This window comes from Panthera uncia, chromosome C2 (genome assembly GCF_023721935.1).
Source record: "Panthera uncia isolate 11264 chromosome C2, Puncia_PCG_1.0, whole genome shotgun sequence".
Classification (NCBI taxonomy): Eukaryota; Metazoa; Chordata; class Mammalia; order Carnivora; family Felidae; genus Panthera; species Panthera uncia.
In genome coordinates, this window is record NC_064810.1 from 155,220,080 (window position 1) to 155,241,810 (window position 21,731).

General features: G+C 39.8%; 1 protein-coding gene across 4 annotated transcripts in view; it reads left to right on the forward strand.

The window, feature by feature from the left end:
* The window catches only part of TCAIM (T cell activation inhibitor, mitochondrial), a 73,778-nt gene that overhangs the window by 49,162 nt on the left and 2,885 nt on the right, over nt 1-21,731 (forward strand). For all 4 annotated transcript variants that reach the window (XM_049629114.1, XM_049629117.1, XM_049629115.1 and 1 more), the window contains 5 exons: nt 12,575-12,697; nt 15,976-16,073; nt 16,353-16,444; nt 18,114-18,346; nt 18,928-19,059. In XM_049629114.1, coding sequence (XP_049485071.1) covers nt 12,575-12,697; nt 15,976-16,073; nt 16,353-16,444; nt 18,114-18,346; nt 18,928-19,059 — 678 coding nt within the window. The remainder of the gene's footprint in view (nt 1-12,574; nt 12,698-15,975; nt 16,074-16,352; nt 16,445-18,113; nt 18,347-18,927; nt 19,060-21,731) is intronic.

Below are 21,731 nucleotides of genomic sequence, written 5' to 3' on the forward strand. Positions count from 1 at the left end.
CATCACTGCAAGCATGAAACCTACAGACATCACAATGACTCTAAACCCATATCTTTCAATAATAACACTGAATGTAAATGGACTAAATGCTCCAACCAAATGACATAGGGTATCAGAATGCACAAAAAAACAAGACCCATCTATTTGCTGTCTACAAGAGACTCATTTTAGACCTGAGGACACCTTCAGATTGAAAGTGAGGGGATGGAGAACTATTTATCATGCCACTGGAAGTCAAAAGAAAGCTGGAGTAGCCATACTTATATCAGACAAACTAGACTTTAAATTAAAGGCTGTAACAAGAGATGAACAAGGGCATTATATAATAATTACAGGGTCTATCCATCAGGAAGAGCTAACAATTATAAATGTCTATGCGCCGAATACTGGAGCCCCCAAATATATAAAACAATTACTCATAAACATAAGCAACCTTATTGATAAGAATGTGGTAATTGCAGGGGACATTAACACTCCACTTACAGAAATGGATAGATCATCTAGACACACAGTCAATAAAGAAACAAGGGCCCTGAATGATACATTGGATCAGATGGACTTGACAGATATATTTAGAACTCTGCATCCCAAAGCAACAGAATATACTTTCTTCTCGAGTGCACATGGAACATTCTCCAAGATAGATCACATACTGGGTCACAAAACAGCCCTTCGTAAGTATACAAGATTTGAAATCATACCATGCATACTTTCAGACCACAATGCTATGAAGCCTGAAGTCAACCACAGGAAAAAGTCTGGAAAACCTCCAAAAGCATGGAGCTTAAAGAACACCCTACTAAAGAATGAGTGGGTCAACCAGGCAATTAGAGAAGAAATTAAAAATATATGGAAACAAACGAAAATGAAAATACAACAATCCAGATGCTTTGGGATGCAGCGAAGGCAGTCCTGAGAGGAAAATACATTGCAATCCAGGCCTATCTCAAGAAACCAGAAAAATCCCAAATACAAAATCTAACAGCACGCCTAAAGGAAATAGAAGCAGAACAGCAAAGGCAGCCTAAACCCAGCAGAAGAAGAGAAATAATAAAGATTAGAGCAGAAATAAACAATATAGAATCTAAAAAAACTGTAGAGCAGATCAACGAATCCAAGAGTTGGTTTTTTGAAAAAATAAACAAAATTGATAAACCTCTAGCCAGGCTTCTCAAAAAGAAAAGGGAGATGACCCAAATAGATAAAATCATGAATGAAAATGGAATTATTACAACCAATCCCTCAGAGATACAAGCAATTATCAGGGAATACTGTGAAAAATTATATGCCAACAAACTGTACACCTGGAAGAAATGGACAAATTCCTAAACACCCACACCCTTCCAAAACTCAATCAGGAGGAAATAGAAAGCTTGAACAGACCCATAACCAGCGAAGAAATTGAATTGGTTATCAAAAATCTCCCAAAAAATAAGAGTCCAGGACCAGATGGCTTCCCAGGGGAGTTCTACCAGACGTTTAAAGCAGAGATAATACCTATCCTTCAAGCTATTCCAAGAAATAGAAAGGGAAGGAAAACTTCCAGACTCATTCTATGAAGCCAGTATTACTTTGATTCCTAAACCAGACAGAGACCCAGTAAAAAAAGAGAACTACAGGCCAATATCCCTGATGAATATGGATGCAAAAATTCTCAATAAGATACTAGCAAATCGAATTCAACAGCACATAAAAAGAATTATTCACCATGATCAAGTGGGATTCATTCCTGGGATGCAGGGCTGGTTCAGCTTTCACAAATCAATCAACGTGATACATCACATTAATAAAAGAAAAGATAAGAACCATATGATCCTGTCAATCGATGCAGAAAAGGCCTTTGACAAAATTCAGCACCGTTTCTTAATAAAAACCCTTGAGAAAGTCGGGATAGAAGGAACATACTTAAAGATCATAAAAGCCATTTATGAAAAGCCCACAGCTAACATCATCCTCAATGGGGAAAAACTGAGAGCTTTTTCCCTGAGATCAGGAACACGACAGGGATGTCCACTCTCACCGCTGTTGTTTAACACAGTGTTGGAAGTGCTAGCATCAGCAATCAGACAACAAAAGGAAATCAAAGGCATCAAAATTGGCAAAGATGAAATCAACCTTTCACTTTTTGCAGATGACATGATACTCTACATGGAAAACCCAATAGACTCCACCAAAAGTCTGCTAGAACTGATACATGAACTTAGCAAAGTCGCAGGATACAAAATCAATGTACAGAAATCAGTTGCATTCTTATACACTAATAATGAAGCAACAGAAAGACAAATAAATAAACTGATCCCATTCACAATTGCACCAAGAAGCATGAAATACCTAGGAATAAATCTAACCAAAGATGTAAAAGATCTGTATGCTGAAAACTATAGAAAGCTTATGAAGGTAATTGAAGAAGATATAAAGAAATGGAAAGACATTCCCTGCTCATGGATTGGAAGAATAAATATTGTCAAAATGTCAATACTACCCAAAGCTATCTACACATTCAAAGCAATCCCAATCAAAATTGCACGAGCATTCTTCTCGAAACTACAACAAGCAATCCTAAAATTCATATGGAACCACAAAAGGCCCCAAATAGCCAAAGTAATTTTGAAGAAAACCAAAGCAGGAGGCATCACAATCCCAGACTTTAGCCTCTACTACAAAGCTGTAATCATCAAGACAGCGTGGTATTGGCACAAAAACAGACACATAGACCAATGGAATAGAATAGAAACCCCAGAACTAGACCCACAAACGTATGGCCAACTAATCTTTGACAAAGCAGGAAAGACTATCCAATGGAAAAAAGACAGTCTCTTTAACAAATGGTGCTGGGAGAAGTGGACAGCCACATGCAGAAGATTGAAACTAGACCACTTTCTCACACCATTCGCAAACATAAACTCAAAATGGATAAAGGTATGTGAGACAGGAAACCATCAAAACCCTAGAGGAGAAAGCAGGAAAAGACCTCTCTGACCTCAGCCATAGCAATTTCTTACTCGACACATCCCCAAAGGCAAGGGAATTAAAAACAAAAATGAACTACTGGGACTTTATGAAGATAAAAAGCTTCTGCACAGCAAAGGAAACAACCAACAAAACTAAAAGGCAACCAATGGAATGGGAAAAGATACTTGCAAATGACATATCGGACAAAGGGCTACTATCCAAAATCTATAAAGAGCTCACCAAACTCCACACCCGAAAAACAAATAACCCAGTGAAGAAATGGGCAGAACATGAATAGACACTTCTCTAAAGAAGACATCCGGATGGCCAACAGGCACATGAAAAGATGCTCAACATCACTCCTCATCAGGGAAATACAAATCAAAACCACACTCAGATATCACCTCACGCCAGTCAGAGTGGCCAAAATGAACAAATCAGGAGACTATAGATGCTGGAGAGGATGTGGAGAAACGGGAACCCTCCTGCACTGTTGGTGGGAATGCAAATTAGTGCAGCCACTCTGGAAAACAGTGTGGAGGTTCCTCAGAAAATTAAAAATAGACCTACCCTATGACCCAGCAGTAGCACTGCTAGGAATTTACCCAAGGGATACAGGAGTACTGATGCATAGGGGCACTTGTACCCCAATGTTTATAGCAGCACTCTCAACAATAGCCAAATTATGGAAACAGCATAAATGTCCATCCACTGATGAATGGATAAATAAATTGTGGTTTATATACACAATGGAGTACTACGTGGCAATGAGAAATAACGAAATATGGCCCTTTGTAGCAACGTGGATGGAACTGGAGAATGTGATGCTAAGTGAAATAAGCCATACAGAGAAAGACAGATACCATATGGTTTCACTCTTATGTGGATCCTGAGAAACTTAACAGAAACCCATGGGGGAGGGGAAGAAGAAAAAAAAAAAGAGGTTAGAGTGGAAGAGAGCCAAAGCATAAGAGACTCTTCAAAACTGAGAACAAACTGAGGGTTGATGGTGGGTGGGAGGGAGGGGAGGGTGGGTGATGGGTGTTGAGGAGGGCACCTTTTGGTATGAGCACTGGGTGTTGTATGGAAACCAATTTGACAATATACTTCATATATTGAAAAATAAAAAAAAAATTAGTAATTATTTTAAAAATAATTACAAAATTGTTGAACCATTTTAAAGCTTTCAACTCATGAATTGTGTGACACCACTTGATAAGTAAGATTTAGGGTGCCTATAACTCAACCAAAACTTATTGGCCACCATGGTCATTTTGGCCATTCTGCAGTTTAAGTTTTTGTTTGTATTCTTATATTGTTTAATTTCATCTTATATATGTAGGTTGCAGAAGAAGAATCAGAGCACATGCTGAATTATATAGTCAGAAGGAGTATCAAATTGACATCAAACTAATCTTCACTTGATTGATAAATTACATTCACTGGATCAAAATTCATTTTGGAAAGCACATTAAGATACTTCTAATATTTTAGGATATAATATTAAAAAGAGAAGATATAGCAGCAATGTTACTTAGTTTAGACTTAATTTTTTCAATAATTCTGTTTTTGTTGAGAAGTGCAGGCTGAAGTATTCTCCTACTATTATGAAATAAAGCACAGAAATTGTGAAAATAAATCAGGTGGGATTGCTTTTTAAATAGAAGAATTATCAGGTCATAGAAGCTCCATTTAATCTGTTTTAATACTACATCTGGTAACTGTATTTCAATCCACATTTTAGGACATGCTGTGTAATTCTGAATTTCTCAACAAACTATGCTTTAGCTTACTTCAAACTCATTTTACTGTATAACCATATAAAAAGGATAAAATTAAATTTTTAATACCTCAGGAGTTTTCTTTAATTATATACTGTAATAGGAATTTACCAGTCTCAAAAAGATTAGGAAATGCCACTCCATGTTGTAGATTTTAGTATGTTCATATTTTGAATATATTCTCTGATTATCAAATACTGTTATAACAAAAATGGGTTTTAATTATATAATTTGTATTTGGAAGGAGCCAACAGGATCCATTTATGTCTAAACAAAATAATCCCAGGGCACCTGGGTGGCTCAGTCGGTTAAGTGTCCAATTCTTGATTTCAGCTAAAGTAATAATCTCACAGTTCATGGGATCGAGCCCCGCATCAGTCTGCATGCTGACAGTGCAGAACCTGCTTGAGATTCTCACTGTCTCCCTCTCTCTCTGTCCCTCTCTCTTTCTCTCTCTCCCTCTCTCTCAAAATAAATAAACTTTGAAAACAAAATAAAATAATCCCATATGTAATATCTTTCCCATTGAGAAAACATAAAGTGTAGAAGGATCATTGAAATGCTATTCTATCAGATACTGGAAGACCAATAAATGTCAGACTTCTGTTTTCTCCATTCGAATTTTGCTCAAGTAGTTTTTTTTTCACCTTCAGTGTCTAAGTTGTAAATCAATCTTTGTCCACGAAATGACACCTTGGACAACTATAACTTTGGAATTATTTCTATAGAACGTTTGGAAATTTTAACTCCTATCATGCCTTTATTTATTCTTCCCCTTGTTTACAGGCTAAGTCAGTGTTTTTCAAATAACAAGTCATGACACAGTTTAGTGATTTGGGACCAGCAAAGTTGCTTTGTGTTCTTCCTTTTAAACATTTTTTTAAATATATATTTTCAGTAAATTTCAATGTTTCTGAAAATACTCGTTTGAGTTCTGTGTAAACATGTATGTATATGTGTATGTGTGTATACTGAGTCACCATTTAAAATTTCTTACTGTGCGTTGCCATCAGAGAAGTTTGAAAAGCTGTGGTGTAAATGTCATGTAGTTCCATGTAGTTTGAGGCCTAAGAGTTTGAAATTTATGCCATTTTAACTTTACTCGATTTGGATCATGGCTGTCCTTTTCGTCCTCTTGTATCCACGAAAAACTGAACTTCTCTTGAGTTAGTGAAATATTTTTATCTCAAAAGAATCATTAGCCTAAGAACTAAAACAGTTGTCTTCAGTCTGCAGTCTAACTTTAGACCCTGTACATGATATTCCTGTATTCATTTTTATATACCACTTCCCTGTGGCTTCATTTCATTACCAGCATTTTTTCTCTTTCCCTGCATCTTATAACAATACATGTTTCATATTTATTATTATAAGTATAATAAAATCATTTTTGGAACCAAGGCAAGGTCTAACAAGTAAATTAACTACCATGAGATAACACTTCATAGCCTAGGATGGTTATAATCAAAAGAAAATAGCAAGTATTAGGAAGGATGTAGAAAAAAGCACGTCTACATAAAAACCTGTTCATAGCAGCATTATTCATAATCACCAAAAAGTGGAAATAACCCAAAGGTCCATCAATGGATGAATGGTTAAGTGAAACGTAGTATATTCGTACAGTGAAAATAGTACTTGGCCCTAAAAACAAAGGAAGTACTCATACATGCTACAGCATGGATGAACTTTGACAACATTACGCTAAGAGAAAGAAGCAGTCACAGTGGACCACATATTGAATGCTTCCATCTATGTGAAGCGTATAGAATTGACAAATCTGTGACACAGGAAGTAGATTAGTGGTTGCTTAGAGGTGGAAGTGAGTATTGAAGTAACTGCTAATAGGTACATGATTTCTTTTTCTATTTTGAGTTTATTTATTTATTTATTTATTTAGAGCAGGGGAAGAGCAGAGAGAGAGGGAGAGAGAGAGATTCCCAAGTAAGCTCGGCACTGTCAGCACAGAGCCCCATGCAGGGCTCGAATTCAGGAGCCGTAGGATCATGACCTGAGCTGAAATCAAGAGTTGGATGCTTAACCGACTGAGCCACCCAGGCGCCCTGCTACGTGTTTCTTACTAGGGTGATGAAAGTATCCCCAAATTGATTGTACTGGTGATTGCACAACTGTGAGAATATACACGACAGGCATGGTGTGTGTATTACATTTCAGTAAAACTTTTATTTTTATTTATTTTTTAATTTAAATTCCAGTTAACAGTGTGATAGTAGTTTCAGGTGTACAAGGTAGCGATTCGGTACTTCCATGCAACACCCAGTGCTCATGACAAGTGCCCTCCTTAATGCCTGTCACCTATTTAACACTCTGGTAACCATCAGTTTGTTCTGTGTAGTGAAGAGTCTGTTTCTTGGTTTTCCTCTTTTCCCCCCCATGATCATTTATTTTGTTTCTTAAATTCCACATATGAGTGAGTTGTCTTTCTCTGACTGACTTATTTCACTTAGCATTACACTCTCTAGCTCCATCTACATCATTGCAAATGGCAAGATTTCATTCTTTCTTATGGCTAAATAATATTCCATTGTGTGTGTGTGTGTGTGTGTGTGTGTGTGTGTGTGTACACAACGCCTTCCTTTTTTTTTAAGTTTATTTATTTATTTTGAGAGAGAGAGCACAAGCAGGGGAGGGGCAGAGAGAGAGGATCCCAAGCAGGCTCTGCACTGTCAGCACAGAGCCGGACATGGGGCTTGATCCCACAGACGGTGAGATCATGACCTGAGCCAAAATCAACAGTCCGATGCTTAACCGACCGAGCCACCCAGGCGCTCCTACACTATGTCTTCTTCTTCTTCTTTTTTTTTTAATTTTTATTTTTGAGAGAGTGTGCATGTGAGCGGGGGTGGGGCAGCGAGAGGGAGACACAGAACCTGAAGCAGGCTCCAGGCTCCTAGCTGTCAGCCCAGAGCCCACAAACAAACAATCTGTGTCTGTTTTTGTGCCACTACCATATTGTATCAATGACTACAGCTCCGTATATAACCTGAAGTTCAAAAGTGCGATGCTTCCAGTTTTGCTTTTCCTTTTCAAGATTGCTTTGGCTATTTGGGTCTTTCGTCATTCCATATAAACTTTGGGATTGTTTGTTCTAGCTCTGTGAAAAATGCCCGGTGGTATTTAGATAGGGATTGTATTAAATGTGTAGACTGCTTTGGGTAATATAGACATGTTAACAATATTTGTTCTTCAAAAAAAAATAAAATTTAATTTAAAAAAAGGTCGCCTGGGTGGCTCAGTCGGTTAAGCGTCCGACTTTGGCTCAGGTCATGATCTCGTAGTCTGTGAGTTTGAGCCCTGCGTCAGGTTCTGTGCTGACAGGTCGGAGCCTGGAGCCTCCTTCGGATTTTGTGTCTCCCTCTCTCTCTGCCCCTCCCCCACTTGCGCTGTCTCTCTCTGTCTCAAAAATAAATTTAAAAAAATTTAAACAATATTTGTTCTTTGAATCCATAAGCATGGAATGTTTTTTTTTTCCATTTCTTTCTGTCATCTTCAATTTCTTTCATCAGTGTTTTATAGTTTTCTGAGTATAGGTCTTTCACCTCTTTGCTTAGGTGTATTCTGAGGCATCTTATGGTTTTTAGTGCAGCAATAAAGTTTTAAACACAAAACTATTACTATTTTTAAAAAACATATTCATGAATACTATTTATTTGGATTATTTCATTTTTGATAAATTTTTATAATAAGAAATTTCAACATTTCTTAAAGTTCTTGACTAGTAAAGGTTAAAAAGTATGGTTTGCGGGGTCGCCTGGGTGGCTCAGTCAGTTAAGTTTCCGACTTCAGCTCAGGTCATGATCTCACAGTTCGTGGGTTCGAACCCGGCATCAGGCTCTGTGCTGACAACTCAGAGCCTGGAGCCTGTTTCAGATTCTGGGTCTCCCTCTCTCTCTGTGCTCCCCTGCTCACGCTCTTTGTCTCAAAAATAAACAAACATTTAAAAAAAGTTTTTTCAAGTAAAAAAAAAAAAAGTATGGTTTAGGGGCACCTGGGTGGCTTACTCGGTTAAGCATCTGATGTGGGCAGTTTGTGAGTTCAACCCCGCGTGGATTGTGTGCTGACAGCTCAGAGCCTGGAGCCTTCTTCGGATTCTGTGTCTCCCTCTCTCTCTGTGCGTCCCCCACCCTCCCTCCCCACACACACTCTCTCTCTCTCTCTCAAAAATAAATGTTTAAAAAAAATTTAAAGTATGGTTTAACTGTATTTTATTATAGAATAACTATAAGATGGCTCTTTAATCTCAATAATAATTTGAATGGACTTTTCCCCATTAAAAATCAAGTGTTCAAATTTTACAAATGACTATGATTGTAAAATTAAGAATTTAAATTATTTTTATGGCAAATTCAGGCATTAATTGTCCTTTTTGGTTTTTTAAAATTTTTTAAATGTTTTTTATTTATTTTGAGAGCGAGCTCATGAGCAGGGGAGGGACAGATAAAGGGGGGGGGGAGGGGGAAGAGAGAGAGAGAGAAATATCCCAGGTGGGCGCTGCACCGTCAGCGGGGGAGCAGGCAGGGCTTGAACTCCCAAACCACGAGATTATGTACTGAGCCTAAATTAAGACTCGGATATTTAACTGACTGAACCACCAGTTGCCCTTAATGTCCTTTTTAAATCCATCCAGAGAATAACATAGAATTCTGTCTCTTAGTTCTAGAACATGGACAGTCAGGATAACCATGTGTCTCCATATCGGACAAGAAAATACACTTTTCTCTTTGCCTTATGGTTTAATTTGCATAGTGAAAATGTAGGTTGTCTAGTGATCTCCTGAGATGAAATTGAAAATCTGAAGTTTGAATTTAAAACAACATTAGGTAAGGGATGACTTATCTTTCCCTCATGAGGTAATAAGGTAATGGAGGAAATGAAACACTTACAGAAATTATTCTACAGACTGTATCTCTCAAAAAGAGATACTGAAAAAGTACACTGGCCAGTCATAGGACAGAAGTTAGGGGGAGGGTATGTCCAGACAAGTTTTAAAGTAAATGTAGCTCTTGACTTATTCCAGTTTGTTTTCATAGTTCTTACTTAAGGGAGAAAAAGATCATTCAAAAATACTTAATGGAAATCTGCATTGCTACTTTCTCCTAGATTGTAACTTCCTAAAGGATCTGGTGCTGTTGGTTTCTCTTCCCTGCATCCTAGATTCTGTATTCCCCCTAACCTACATATTCAATTTTATCCTGTCATTCCCCTTAATAACTCATGCATTATCCAGAGAAGCATTTCTCTTTGGTAGCCTGCAGATCCTTAGGAATTTATGAAAGTTCATGGAGGTTGGTGAGAGAAAGCAAAGGAATGTCAGTAAGAGGCATGTTTGGGGGAATTTTTGAAAAATAGAAAGCAGATGAGAGGAGAAACAAGCTGGCCAGCAACAAGACTGCTGTCCCCCTTTATAACTTACATGTCTTAGAGGGTCCAACCAGTGCACTAAAGAAAAAAAAATGAGTAAGATGATTACCTCTGTTTTTCCATAGTAAAGTTTTCCTTTCAGTTAGTTGCTTTTGAAGAGATACAGCTATTTAGATATCCTTTTACTCACCGCATTCTTACCCCTTAGCCCTAATCTTAATGGATGATTCTTGCCTAAATCACATATTAAATGATAGCATCCATATAACAATTTTCTAATTTCATCATCCCTTCAAGCTGGCTCCTATGTCCCTATCGTTCCTTGGGAAGTTTTGCTTTCTGATTCATTAAGTCGTTCCAGGCTCATCTGGACTGTCCATGCCCCAATGTTTGATTCAGCCATTTTGCCAGGAAGCTCTCATTCTTTTTAGTAAGGAATGGTTTTTAGAATCTGAGGTCTGGGGCGGATAAATGTGCTCCGTAGCTCCCAAACCCCTCATGGCTGAGGCTAGGAAACATGTATCTTTATCTACATGTATGTAGTAAATACTGTGTTTAGAAGCTTCATTTCTATCTCAGTGTTTAGAAACAAAACACAAAAACTGTTAAACTAAACCAGCTGATTTTTATACACTAAATGTAAGAATTCCAAAAGTCAGGTCATGAGCATATAGTCATAAGATTATATTTGAGCCTACATTTTAAGACATTTTGTCTCCAACCAAATATGGCATGCTCTTTGATGATTCATTTGTCAACAAATCATGCTTTCTCTTACATGATTTAAAATAAGTTGAATAACATTAATAAATGAGGAAAATCTTGAAAATTTATAATGCAATAGCTTATAATAGTGAGGTGAAATAAGATATTTTTATTTATTTTCTTATTTATCCCATTATGCACCGATGACAAAATTTTTACCAATATTCTTAAAAAGGGAGTAGGAAGAGTTATTAATTACTATACAGAGTTACTGAATTAAAAATTAATTAAAAGTTGAATACCTTTACTTAGAGGATAAAGTCCCAATTCCTTCTCCCAATGTGCAAGTCCTCCCACCTTCCTCCCTAGTCTCATCTCATACTTCCCTCCCTCGGGGCATTATATGATCTGGGCACATTGATTCACCTCACGGTTCCCAGCGCACTAGCATGATTGGCTTGCCCTTCCCCCGACAGTAATCTGCCTGGAAACATCTGACACGTCTCTCAGGTTCCAGGTCACATATCACCTGTTCCACAGACTCTTACAGACAGAATTCATTCTTCCTCTGTTCTCACAAAGGCTCATCTATCCTAATTTTTTATCTCTGTATTCCTTAGTAGGTGTGTCTTCCTTTACACAGCGACTTTATCTTCCTTATATCTCAGCACAGCACAGTATCAGGCATTGGATAAATGCAGAAGATTTTATTGGTTTCAAGATTATCAACTTTGATCATTTTTAAAATGTCTCTTCTGCCAGCACCTCTTAAAATTTTTTTTTTTTAATGTTTATTTATTTTTGAGACAGAGAGAGACAGAGAGAGAACAGGGGAGGGACAGAGAGAGAGGGAGACACAGAATCTGAAACAGGCTCCAGGCTCTGACCTGTCAGCACAGAGCCCGATGCGGGGCTTGAACTCACGAGATCATGACCTGAGCCGAAGTCAGCCGCTTAACCGACTGAGCCACCCAGGCGCCCCATGCCAGCACCTCTTAAATCCTACTCTAGTTTTGATAACTTCCTTTGTATATAAAAAAACTAAATTTTAATTATGCTAAACCTGTTGCTGGATTTCTAGAGATGGGATAAAGATTTCAAACGTCAGGATACTTCAGAATCAGTCACATGTGCTACGCCTTTCAGTAGGCTGCACTAGCCCGTCACTCACACACATCAGCCATGTCCATGTGAGAGGGCAGAGCTACACTTCTAACCAGAGCAGATGGGCAAACTAATAAGGTGAAAGAGTCAGACTCAGAAGGCACAGCTAATGGTGCTGGTGACATTGAGAAGGCAATGCCCATGGCTGAAGGAACTTGCAAAGACTACTTTGTGGGTTCTAGCTGTGTAGACTCCAGCTCCTTCCTTAGTTTAATCTTCAGCATTAATTCCCTGAGCTCTCAGTGTTTACTCCCCCATAGCTCTATCCAAGGCCTGCAGTGGCCAGACCTTACCAGTCCAGTTTTTGTTTTTGTTTTTACCCCAGAGTCTCCAAAAATACCTGTCTGTTTACTCCCCTGGGGCTCACTGCCACCTCCTTTGCTTCCACCTTACCACATGCCCCGTCCACTCTGCTGTGGGCTATGCTCGACTCTTCCCCACCTGGTGTTTTGCTTATAATTTGGTAAAGGCTTGGTTGGAAACTCAGTTTAATACTGGGGCTACTTTACGGTAGTGCTTATATCTTTTAGTACTAGAAATATTTGCATTATAGTCAGTATTACAAAGTGTGTATGTCTGTTTTTTCTTTCCAGATCCTGGTTAGATAACAATGGGAAAAGTGCAGTTAGAAAGTTGAAGAACAGTTTGCCACTTAGAAAAGAACTAGATCGTCTAAAAGATGACCTGTCTAATCAGCTGCAGCTCTCGGACATCAGGTAACAAAGGCAGAGCCTAATTTGGAGATGGGAGTAAGCAGGTGCTACCTATTGGTCAAGCTTTCCAGCAGTTAGATATTTGCATCTTGAATTTAATTATTCTGATTACTAAATAATCTTCAGTCATCTTTTTCAGAAATTGTCAAATGTTCATCTATGTAAGAAAATGATCAATTTCTTGCTGAAAACAGTGAACTAAAGTTTAGATACTGACATTTTTAGCATAGCAGTTTAATTTTTTAAAGTAATGTTTATAAGAAAAATATCTATTCCATATGCACATAATATATAAAAAATAATTATTCCTCCATCATGTGAGATCAGTATCCAAGTTTAAAATGAAGGGAGAGAGAAAATGGGTGTTGTATTCTCGGTTCCATGTTTTATAACATAACCTTTTTTAATATATATATAATTTTTTTGAGACAGAGAGCACACACTAGCAAGGGAGGGGCCGAGGGAGAGCGAGAGAGACAAAGAGAGAGAGAATCTTATGCAGACTCCATGCCCAGCCCCGAGCCCAATGTGGGGCTCAATCTCATGATCGTGAGATCGTGACCTGAACTGAAATCAAGAGTCTGACTGACTGAGCCACCCAGGCGCCCCAACATGACTTTTTAAAGAAGCTTTCATTAACCTGGAAATTGCAGGTACATAAAGATACATGTAGGTGTTTATTATAAAAACAGATTTAACAGCTGTTAAAATGGTAAGGAAGAGAAAGGGCAGGGCCTGGTGGACTCCCCACCAGGGAGGACTCCCCATTAGGAGAATTCTGAGAAACTGTTGTGAAACATAAGAGGCTCCTAAAAACTGAGAACAAACTGAGGGTTGATGGAGGGGTGGGAGGGAGGGGAGGGTGGGTGAGGGGCATTGAGGAGGGCACCTGTTGGGATGAGCACTGGGTGTCATGTGGAAACCAATTTGACAATAAATTTCATATTAAAAAAAAAAAACTTGTGCAGTGTGACGCTTGGACATTGCTATTACTGTTTCTTGTAACCTGCTTTGTTGTTTTCAACCCTGATTAACAGGATGCTTTTTCTTCTTTTGAACTGAAATGATTCTTTGGGTACCATAATAGCACCTTTTCTTTGTGCCTGCCCGGTATTGATAAGACGTATATGTTCTGTTCTTGTATATTCAAATCATAGTGGGTTTTGGTTTTTTTTTCAAATCATAGTTTTATAAGAGAATTCAGATTTCAAGGAAAACGTGTGGACTTGGGGTGTGTGGGGTGTTGGGTTTTGTGCTGATAGCTGCTCTTTGATCATCAGGTCAATATTTTTAGGCCCTGCTTTGTTTTAGGGCATTCTTCCAATTCCACAATCTAGTAGCACGGACTTTTCTAGCTCCAGCCGAATAACAAGATCCCTTTTAAAAGTTTGTAAAATAAATTCCTGTACATAAAAGTAACTTTTTCTAGTGCAAATTCTAAATGATCTATCAAAGAGACTGGGATTAGGAAAATAAAAGGATTTTTTTAAGGATTTCTTAAACATAAAAAGAAACAAGCATTATGTTACAATATGGTGTAGAAGTTTCTCAGCTTTGATTTTTACCATGGTAAATATCAATAAATATAAGCCACATAAACAAAAGCTCTTGGGGGTTCTCCATTTTTCAGAGTGCAAAAGCGTTCTGAGACCGAAACATTTGAGGACCATGGGCATGATGGCTTTCCAGTATTAGAAAATTACCCAAACCTCCAAAAGATGGAGGCATTGCAACCAATGACGTTTCTAACTATTCGGCCTGTGTGAAAGACCCTTTGTTAATAGGAACTGTATTTAGTAGCTCTATCACAGTGTTAATTTTATTTGAAATGATATCTTCTTCAACTGTGGGCTAAAGGAAAATTTTTGAAAATTGGTTTAATCTTAACAGAAATGACTTTCATCAGAATCAGTGATAGGGTGAAGAAGGAACCTAAGTTGTTTGAGCACGTGTTTTGAGAGTCTTACTCCTTCACATATATTCTCCCCATGATTTATGCTGTGCTGGAGGAGGTGAGCCCACTTTGCATGTATGGAAAGGAAACCTTAGTAAGGACAGAAGCAACTTGTTCAAGGTCACAGAGCTAGTAAGCCACGGAATTAGAATTCACAGGTGGGTGGGTGTTCAGACACTGCTAAAGATCGGTGCTATATAATATGTATTATTATATAATAATAATATATTTACATATTACATTTGGACACCAGTGCCTCTGTAACATCATGTGAACATCAGGTTCCATCCTGTCACTAAGATTTAGTGTTCATTTATAAAATAAGTAGATCACATGTCATAAAAATCACTTAGTCCAGAATAAGATAAAAAGAATCTGATAAACCTAACTGGAATTGCTAATCAGAACTTAAATCCAGAGGCCCCCAGGTGGCTCAGTCAGTTAAGTGTCTGAATTTGGCTTAGGTCATGATATCATGGAGCATGAGTTTGAGCCCCACATTGCACTCTGCACTGACTGTAAGGAGCCTGCCTAGGGTTCCGTCTCTCCACCTCTCCCATCTGCTCTCTTGCTCTCTCTCTCTCTCTCAAATAAATAAATTAAAAAAAAAAAAAAACTTAAATCTAAAACAAAATCATCATCTTTGAGTGACGTGGAGATGGAAAAGATTTTTTTTAAGTGTTTCCTATTTCATTCTCTTCTTTTTCTTTTTTTTTTTTTCTTTTTTTAAACTTTATTTTGAGAGCAAGAATGACCCATGACCTGTGCTGAAATCAAAAGTCCGATGCTTAACCAACTGAGCCACCCAGGGGCCCCTCATTCCCTTATTTTAAAATAGAAACAGCATAGTGTATTTGCTTGCTTTATTTGTTTGTTTGTTTGTTTGTTTGTTTGTTTGATTTTATTTAAAGAGAGAGAGAGAGGGTGAATGGGGAGGGGCAGAGACAGAGAATCTTAAGTAGGCTCCACACTCAGTGTAGACCTAGACTTGGAGCTCTATCCCATGACCCTGGGACTGTGACCTGAGCCAAAATCAAGAGTCAGACATTCAACCAACTGAGCCACTCAGATGCCCCTGTATTTGCTTGTTTTAAATCTTTGGATACCTGAACATAGTAGTAATATTTTTACCCTCTGGCCAACCATTCATTTTCCATTTGGTTGTTTCATAAAATAATGAGCTAGTTGGAAAACACGACTACTTGAAAAAAGCATTCGCAGGAATTAATTCTCTGTCTTTCATAGGAATTAAGCAGCTGGGGTGAATGCGCGGCTCTTCCCTCAGGGATGCCTGCTGCTAACGTGCCTTTGTGCTCTGGTGTCCTAGGTGGCAGAGGGGCTGGGGCATCGCCCATCGCTGTAGCCAGCTTCACAGTTTAGGCCGCCTAGCACAGCAGAACTTGGAAACACTTAAAAATGCAAAAGGTAAACAATTTCCATTTTCTTTTCAAATATCACACCGCTGCTATACACATCTGTAACTTGTGGAGGAAAACTAAGTGTTAAAAATCCTTACAGATGTGACCATATCACAGCTGAATTTTTAAATGTGTTCCTTTGAATAAAACAGCAACATAAAATTAGCCTTTAAGCTGCTACCTAATTTAATCCTGAATTTGTATGCTAAGTTTAAGTAATTATTTGCACAGTGGTGAATGAAGCATCTCTGGACAGTGACCAAAGGGTTTGTGTTTTTATCATCAGGATGTACAATAATATTTACAGACCGCTCCGGGATGAGTGCAGTGGGCCATGTGATGCTAGGAACAATGGATGTCCATCATCACTGGACAAAAGTAAGGAAGAGTTTAAAAGCAAAAGAATCTCTGATTTGTCAAAGACATACGCTTGTCTCAAACTATGTTGTTACGTCAATGAACTAAAAAACAACTTGAATCATAGTTTCGGCTGTTTTCAGATTAGGTGTTTACTATCATGTACTTAAAATACTTAGGGGCCTGATTTTTAAGTCAGTTTTTATTTGGAAATTTTGTAGTCTTTCTGAGGCACCGCCTAAAAGGCTTGCATTCTATTGTTTTGGTGTTAACAGATTTACTGCGCTATAATTGACATACAATAAATTGCACAGATGGTATATAATTTGATGAGATTTCACCTGTATAAATAGCCATTACCACAACAAGATAGTGAACGTATCCATCACCCACAAAAGTGTGCTCGTGTCCACTTGTAAGCCCTCTCCTCCATCCCACCACCCTCTCCACAAACAACCTCTGGCATGCTGTCACTGTAGATCAGTTTATATTACTAGAGTTTTCTATAAGTGGAATCACAAAGTATATACTTCTCTTTTTTGGGGGGGGGGGGGGGGCGGGTTCTGTTTTCTTTCAGTCAACATAATTTTTTTCAGATTCATCCATGCTGTTGCAGGTATCAAGAATTTATTCCTTTTTATTGCCATGTAGTTAGTCTTCAGCCTTTTCCTTTCCACACGCGTGCCACACTCCAGCCACACCAGACTCCCCCTTGCCATGCTTCCGTCTTTATACGTGTTCTTCTTTCTACCCCCAAAACACTTCCACAAGTATCTAACTCTTGCTAAATCCTGGTTGTCTCTTCAGCTTTTCAGACTGGTCACATTAGACTTCCTTAGAAACCTTTGCTTGAACCTCTCCCCTGTGTCCACTCATGTTTACGTGGCACTTAGTACAAAGAATCCTGGTTCTTGTTTTGTTTCCTTGCACCCCAGCTGAAAAGCAGGGCCCGCCTTTTATAATCTGTATACACAGTTTAGTGCTTAGGTACATGGTAGGTGCTCAGTGATATTTATTGCATGTAATTGAGTTTTGTTGGAATTAAAAGTAAATTCTGAAGAAATATACTTGGAGGGAACTACATGTACTTTATTTCCCAGACCCTTCTTTATTAGACCATATAATCATTTTAAACTAATTTGAGATTCTTACCTGATTTTTTTTAATTTTTTTAAAATGTTTGTTTTTGCGAGAGGCATACAGAGCACGAGTGGGAGAGGGGCAGAGAGAGAGAGAGAGAGAGAGAGAGAATTGGAAAGCAGGCTCCAGGCTCTGAGCTGTCGGCACAGAGCTCGACGTGGGGCTCGAACTCGCGTCTGGAGCCGCGAGATCATGACCTGAGTCAAAGTCAGACGCTTAACCAACTGAGCCACCCGGGTGCCCCACTTACCTGATTATTTAAATGTTAGTACTTAGGACTTATTTTTATTTGGAACGGATTTCTTTTTTTCTGCACTCTCTTCAGTCCTATCTAAAAATTCCTAAGATTTACAGTGGGTTGTTTTGAATATTAATATTTCCAGCCCTACATTAAGTCATAGTACTTATTTGAGCTTTCCTTCTAGAAAAACAATTTTGTTAAAATTTCTCAATACCACTAACTGGAATCCTAACATTGTTTTATGTTTTATGTTTACTTAGTTTTATGTTATTAAACTGAGTATTTCTTTCATTTTTTTAAATACTGTAGCTTTTTGAAAGATTGCCAAGTTATTTTGACCTTCGGAGGAGGCTGATGCTGTTAGAAGACCAAATAAGCTATCTTCTAGGTGGCATACAAGTGGTTTATATCGAAGAGTTGCAGCCAGTATTGACACTTGAAGAGTATTACTCTCTTCTCGATGTGTTCTATAATCGGCTGTTGAAAAATAGAATACCCTTTCACCCTCGAAGTCTACGTGGTTTAAAAATGATCCTTAACAGGTAAATATCTAAAATAAGAATTATTTTTATTCTTTCACTTAGATGTGTTGTGTGTGTAGGTAGATTAAATTGTTTTGTGTTTCACTGTGTGATTCTTAGGAACTAAAGAAAAGAATGTCGCTCCTGTTAGCAGCACTCTCTACACATTAAAAAAGCCAACATGAAAGGATTGAAGGATTGAATCTCTAGAACATTTTTGAAATACATTGCCACTTCAAGGCAAAGTCAATCCTGTGGAAAACTTTATAGCGTTAGACTAATTTGAATCAGTAGCCCGTGTTTGTTGTACACACATTGTTTTCACAGCCTGTGCTTGCTGTTTAAAAGCACACCTCACCGTCTAGTGGGCTACTGCCTCCATTTACAGGTGAGGGTGGCCATACACTGAGGAAGAATGCGGTTATCCTGAAAGTGTCTCTTTGGGGACAGCAAAAGTTAAAATGTAATTTTGCTATACTTTTAAAATGGATTTTCTTGAAAAATTCCCTTATCACTGATCAGACTAACAACATGTTTTCTTTGGGGGCAGAGTGGGGGATGAGAGATCAGTGACTTTTCCTTTTGTGTCTATTTCATTACAGTGACAGATACGCTCCAAGCTTGCATGAACTCGGGCACTTTAACATCCCAAGCCTCTGTGATCCAACAAAGCTCCAGTGGTTTATTCTAACCAAAGCCCAACAGGCAAGAGACAACATGAAGAGGAAAGAAGAGTGAGTGCTATGAACCCTCTGTCGCTTCCTACCAGTCAGTCTATTAAACATTCAGGGGCTCCTGGGTGGCTCAGTTGTTAGGCGTCCGACTTTGACTCAGGTCATGATCTCACAGTCCGTGAGTTCAAGCCCTGTGTTGGGTTCTCTGTTGTCAGCACAGGGCCTGCTTTGGATCCTCTGTCTCTCTCTCTCTCGCTCTCTCTGTCCCTTCCCTGCTCGTGCTCTCTCTCATTCAACCATAAACATTAAAAAATAATAATAAATAAATAAAAATTTGAATATTCAGAATTCATAAATATGGGACATAAAAACTGTATTACACTTAGAAAATCGATTCATTGGTACATAGTCCATGTTTACTTATCCCGCACCTTATTCTGCCAGGAATTGCATATGGTGTTTCCTGATATAAGAGTCTAAATTACATTACCACCATGTGCCTCAATTTGAGGAGCAAGACTTGTTAATATAAAAGTCAACTCAAGAGCAGAATGAAGATAAGAGTATCAGAAAGAAAGATGACAGGCATGTTTTCTGTTTAAAACTTTGAGACCTACTGGTGCAAAGCAAGCTTCGTCTGAATTTAAGTAAAGGAGAAGAGATTACAAGTAAAAAATTGTTGCAGTTCATAAGCAGTCCTGTATCTGTGTCGTTTGTATCTTTGAAGGAATCTTAGCCAACAGTTTCCTGTTTTGTGGCCAGTGGATACTGCTTAATAATGTTTCTACTATGAAGAAAGGAGGATATTACACTCAAAAGAGGGTTGTTTTTCTAAAGATGTTGGCAAAGGAGGTTTGGATACTGAGAAGTCATTCATTCATTCATTCATTCAGTCAGTCAGTCAGCTGTCATTTGCCATGACTGAAAGGTGCCATCGATAGAAAGATGGAGGCCGGGTCCCTGCCGTCCTGGAATGTGTTTCTGGTGGGAGGTGCGAGCGCTGGGTAGCTGGGCCAGGGTGGGGCTGAGTGAGAAGCACCAAGGCTACTGCTCCCCGAAGGCCACGGAGGCCCAGAGAAGGCGGCTGCACGTGTCCGGGGAGGCAGCAAGGAGGACGGAGACTGGCACCCGGAAGGTAGAGGTGACCGTTGAGCCGTGTACCGTTGGGGCATTGGTTCCAGGTTTTCCTGTCCTGCCACCTGCTCACCCCCTCCGTCCCTACCAGTTGCTCATTCAGAAGAGATCGAGGGTGGCGGTGGAGGAGGGCCACGGAAGTCATCCCTTTGACAAGAAATAACGGGATCGTTTGCGTATAAAAACTAAGTGAAGGAGCTGCATCTTTGTTTGGCTTGTGGGGTTGGTGACGGCTGCGTTGGCGGGATCCGACGGCACAAACACCCTGCTTCCTGACTGGGTGCTCAGCCTCCGTGTTTGTGATGTGATTTTCTCAGTCGTGAGTCAGCTTGAACCCTCGGGAGCAGCCCTGGCCAGCCTGTCATCGTCAGGGCTGACGGTTTTGTTGGCTGCACTGTTGCTGCTGCTTCTGTTTTCTCAACGGCCGCTTAACAGGTTCGGTGTGTTGCTACCAGGTTTTGAGGAAGTCAAATAAAAAGAAATGCAGTTCACATAGGTTAGCTTTCGAAAGTTCCATCCTACCAGTGAGTCGGGTCAATACAGCGACCATCAGAGCAGCCAGAGTGAGTTACTCTGTGAGAAGCCCAGTCGGGGCTCGTCAGCGGCCTGCAGGCCAGGACCCCCTCCACTCATCCCTCGCTCACTTTGCCCCAGCCGGCTGGCCCTTGCCTGCAGCGCCTCTTCCCAGTGTCCCCCCGGTTTGCCCTTCACCTCCCTCTGGGTCTCAGCTCGCATCTACCTTCTTTCTGGGTGAGGTTTTCCCTGGCGGTTAGCGGAACCAGCCCCCTCCCCTGCAGCGCCCCCTCCACATCCCCTGGTCTGCCTTGCTCCCTCGACTCCCCACCATCGGCCTCCGACAAGCTCTTCTCCTTATTTATTCAGTGCCTGTGCCCCCCAGACAGAATGTGAGTACCACAAGGGCAGGGACTCTTGTCTCTTATTCCCTCCAGTGCCAGCATCAGCGCCTGGCACACAGGAGACCTTGGGGAAGACAACGGACTGAATCCATTAACTTGCATGTTGCCTGAGCCTTGCTCTGGCCCTGGCCCTGGAGCCTTCGTCCCTGCTTCACCACCCGTGGAGAGGAAACCACTTTGTTGCTGGTCCCAGTATACCTCCCCTCTTAATCATTGCTTTCATCCTTCTGCAGACCTCTGACTCTGGGCCCAGAGGTCCCCTCCACTCTGCCTTCTCTTCTCCTTTGCTCTTTTCCCCCACCCTATCAAGGTTGCCCTCCTTGTAATCACCAGGGGGTGGTTAAGACTACTGGCTTCCCTCAGAGGAAGTGTGCTCCCAGACCGTGATTTTCACCTTTTAGCTGCATATCTCTATAAAGTGGATTTCCAAGCGGAAATTCAAATTATAAAAAAGGTAAAAACTCGCTGGTTTTCTATCTGAAGAGGAAGGGAACTGGGGGCCCCCGTCCCCACAGGGAACCTCGGAAGAGCTCTGCAGGAGCCTGCCAACGGTTTAAAACCACTATGCTAATAGGCTAGTATCTGGGTCCCAAGTAGACTCCACGTGGCCTTCTCAAGACTGCCTCTTAACACCGCCTGGCTGCACCGCCTGGCTGCCAGGGGGAGTGCAGGCACTGTCCG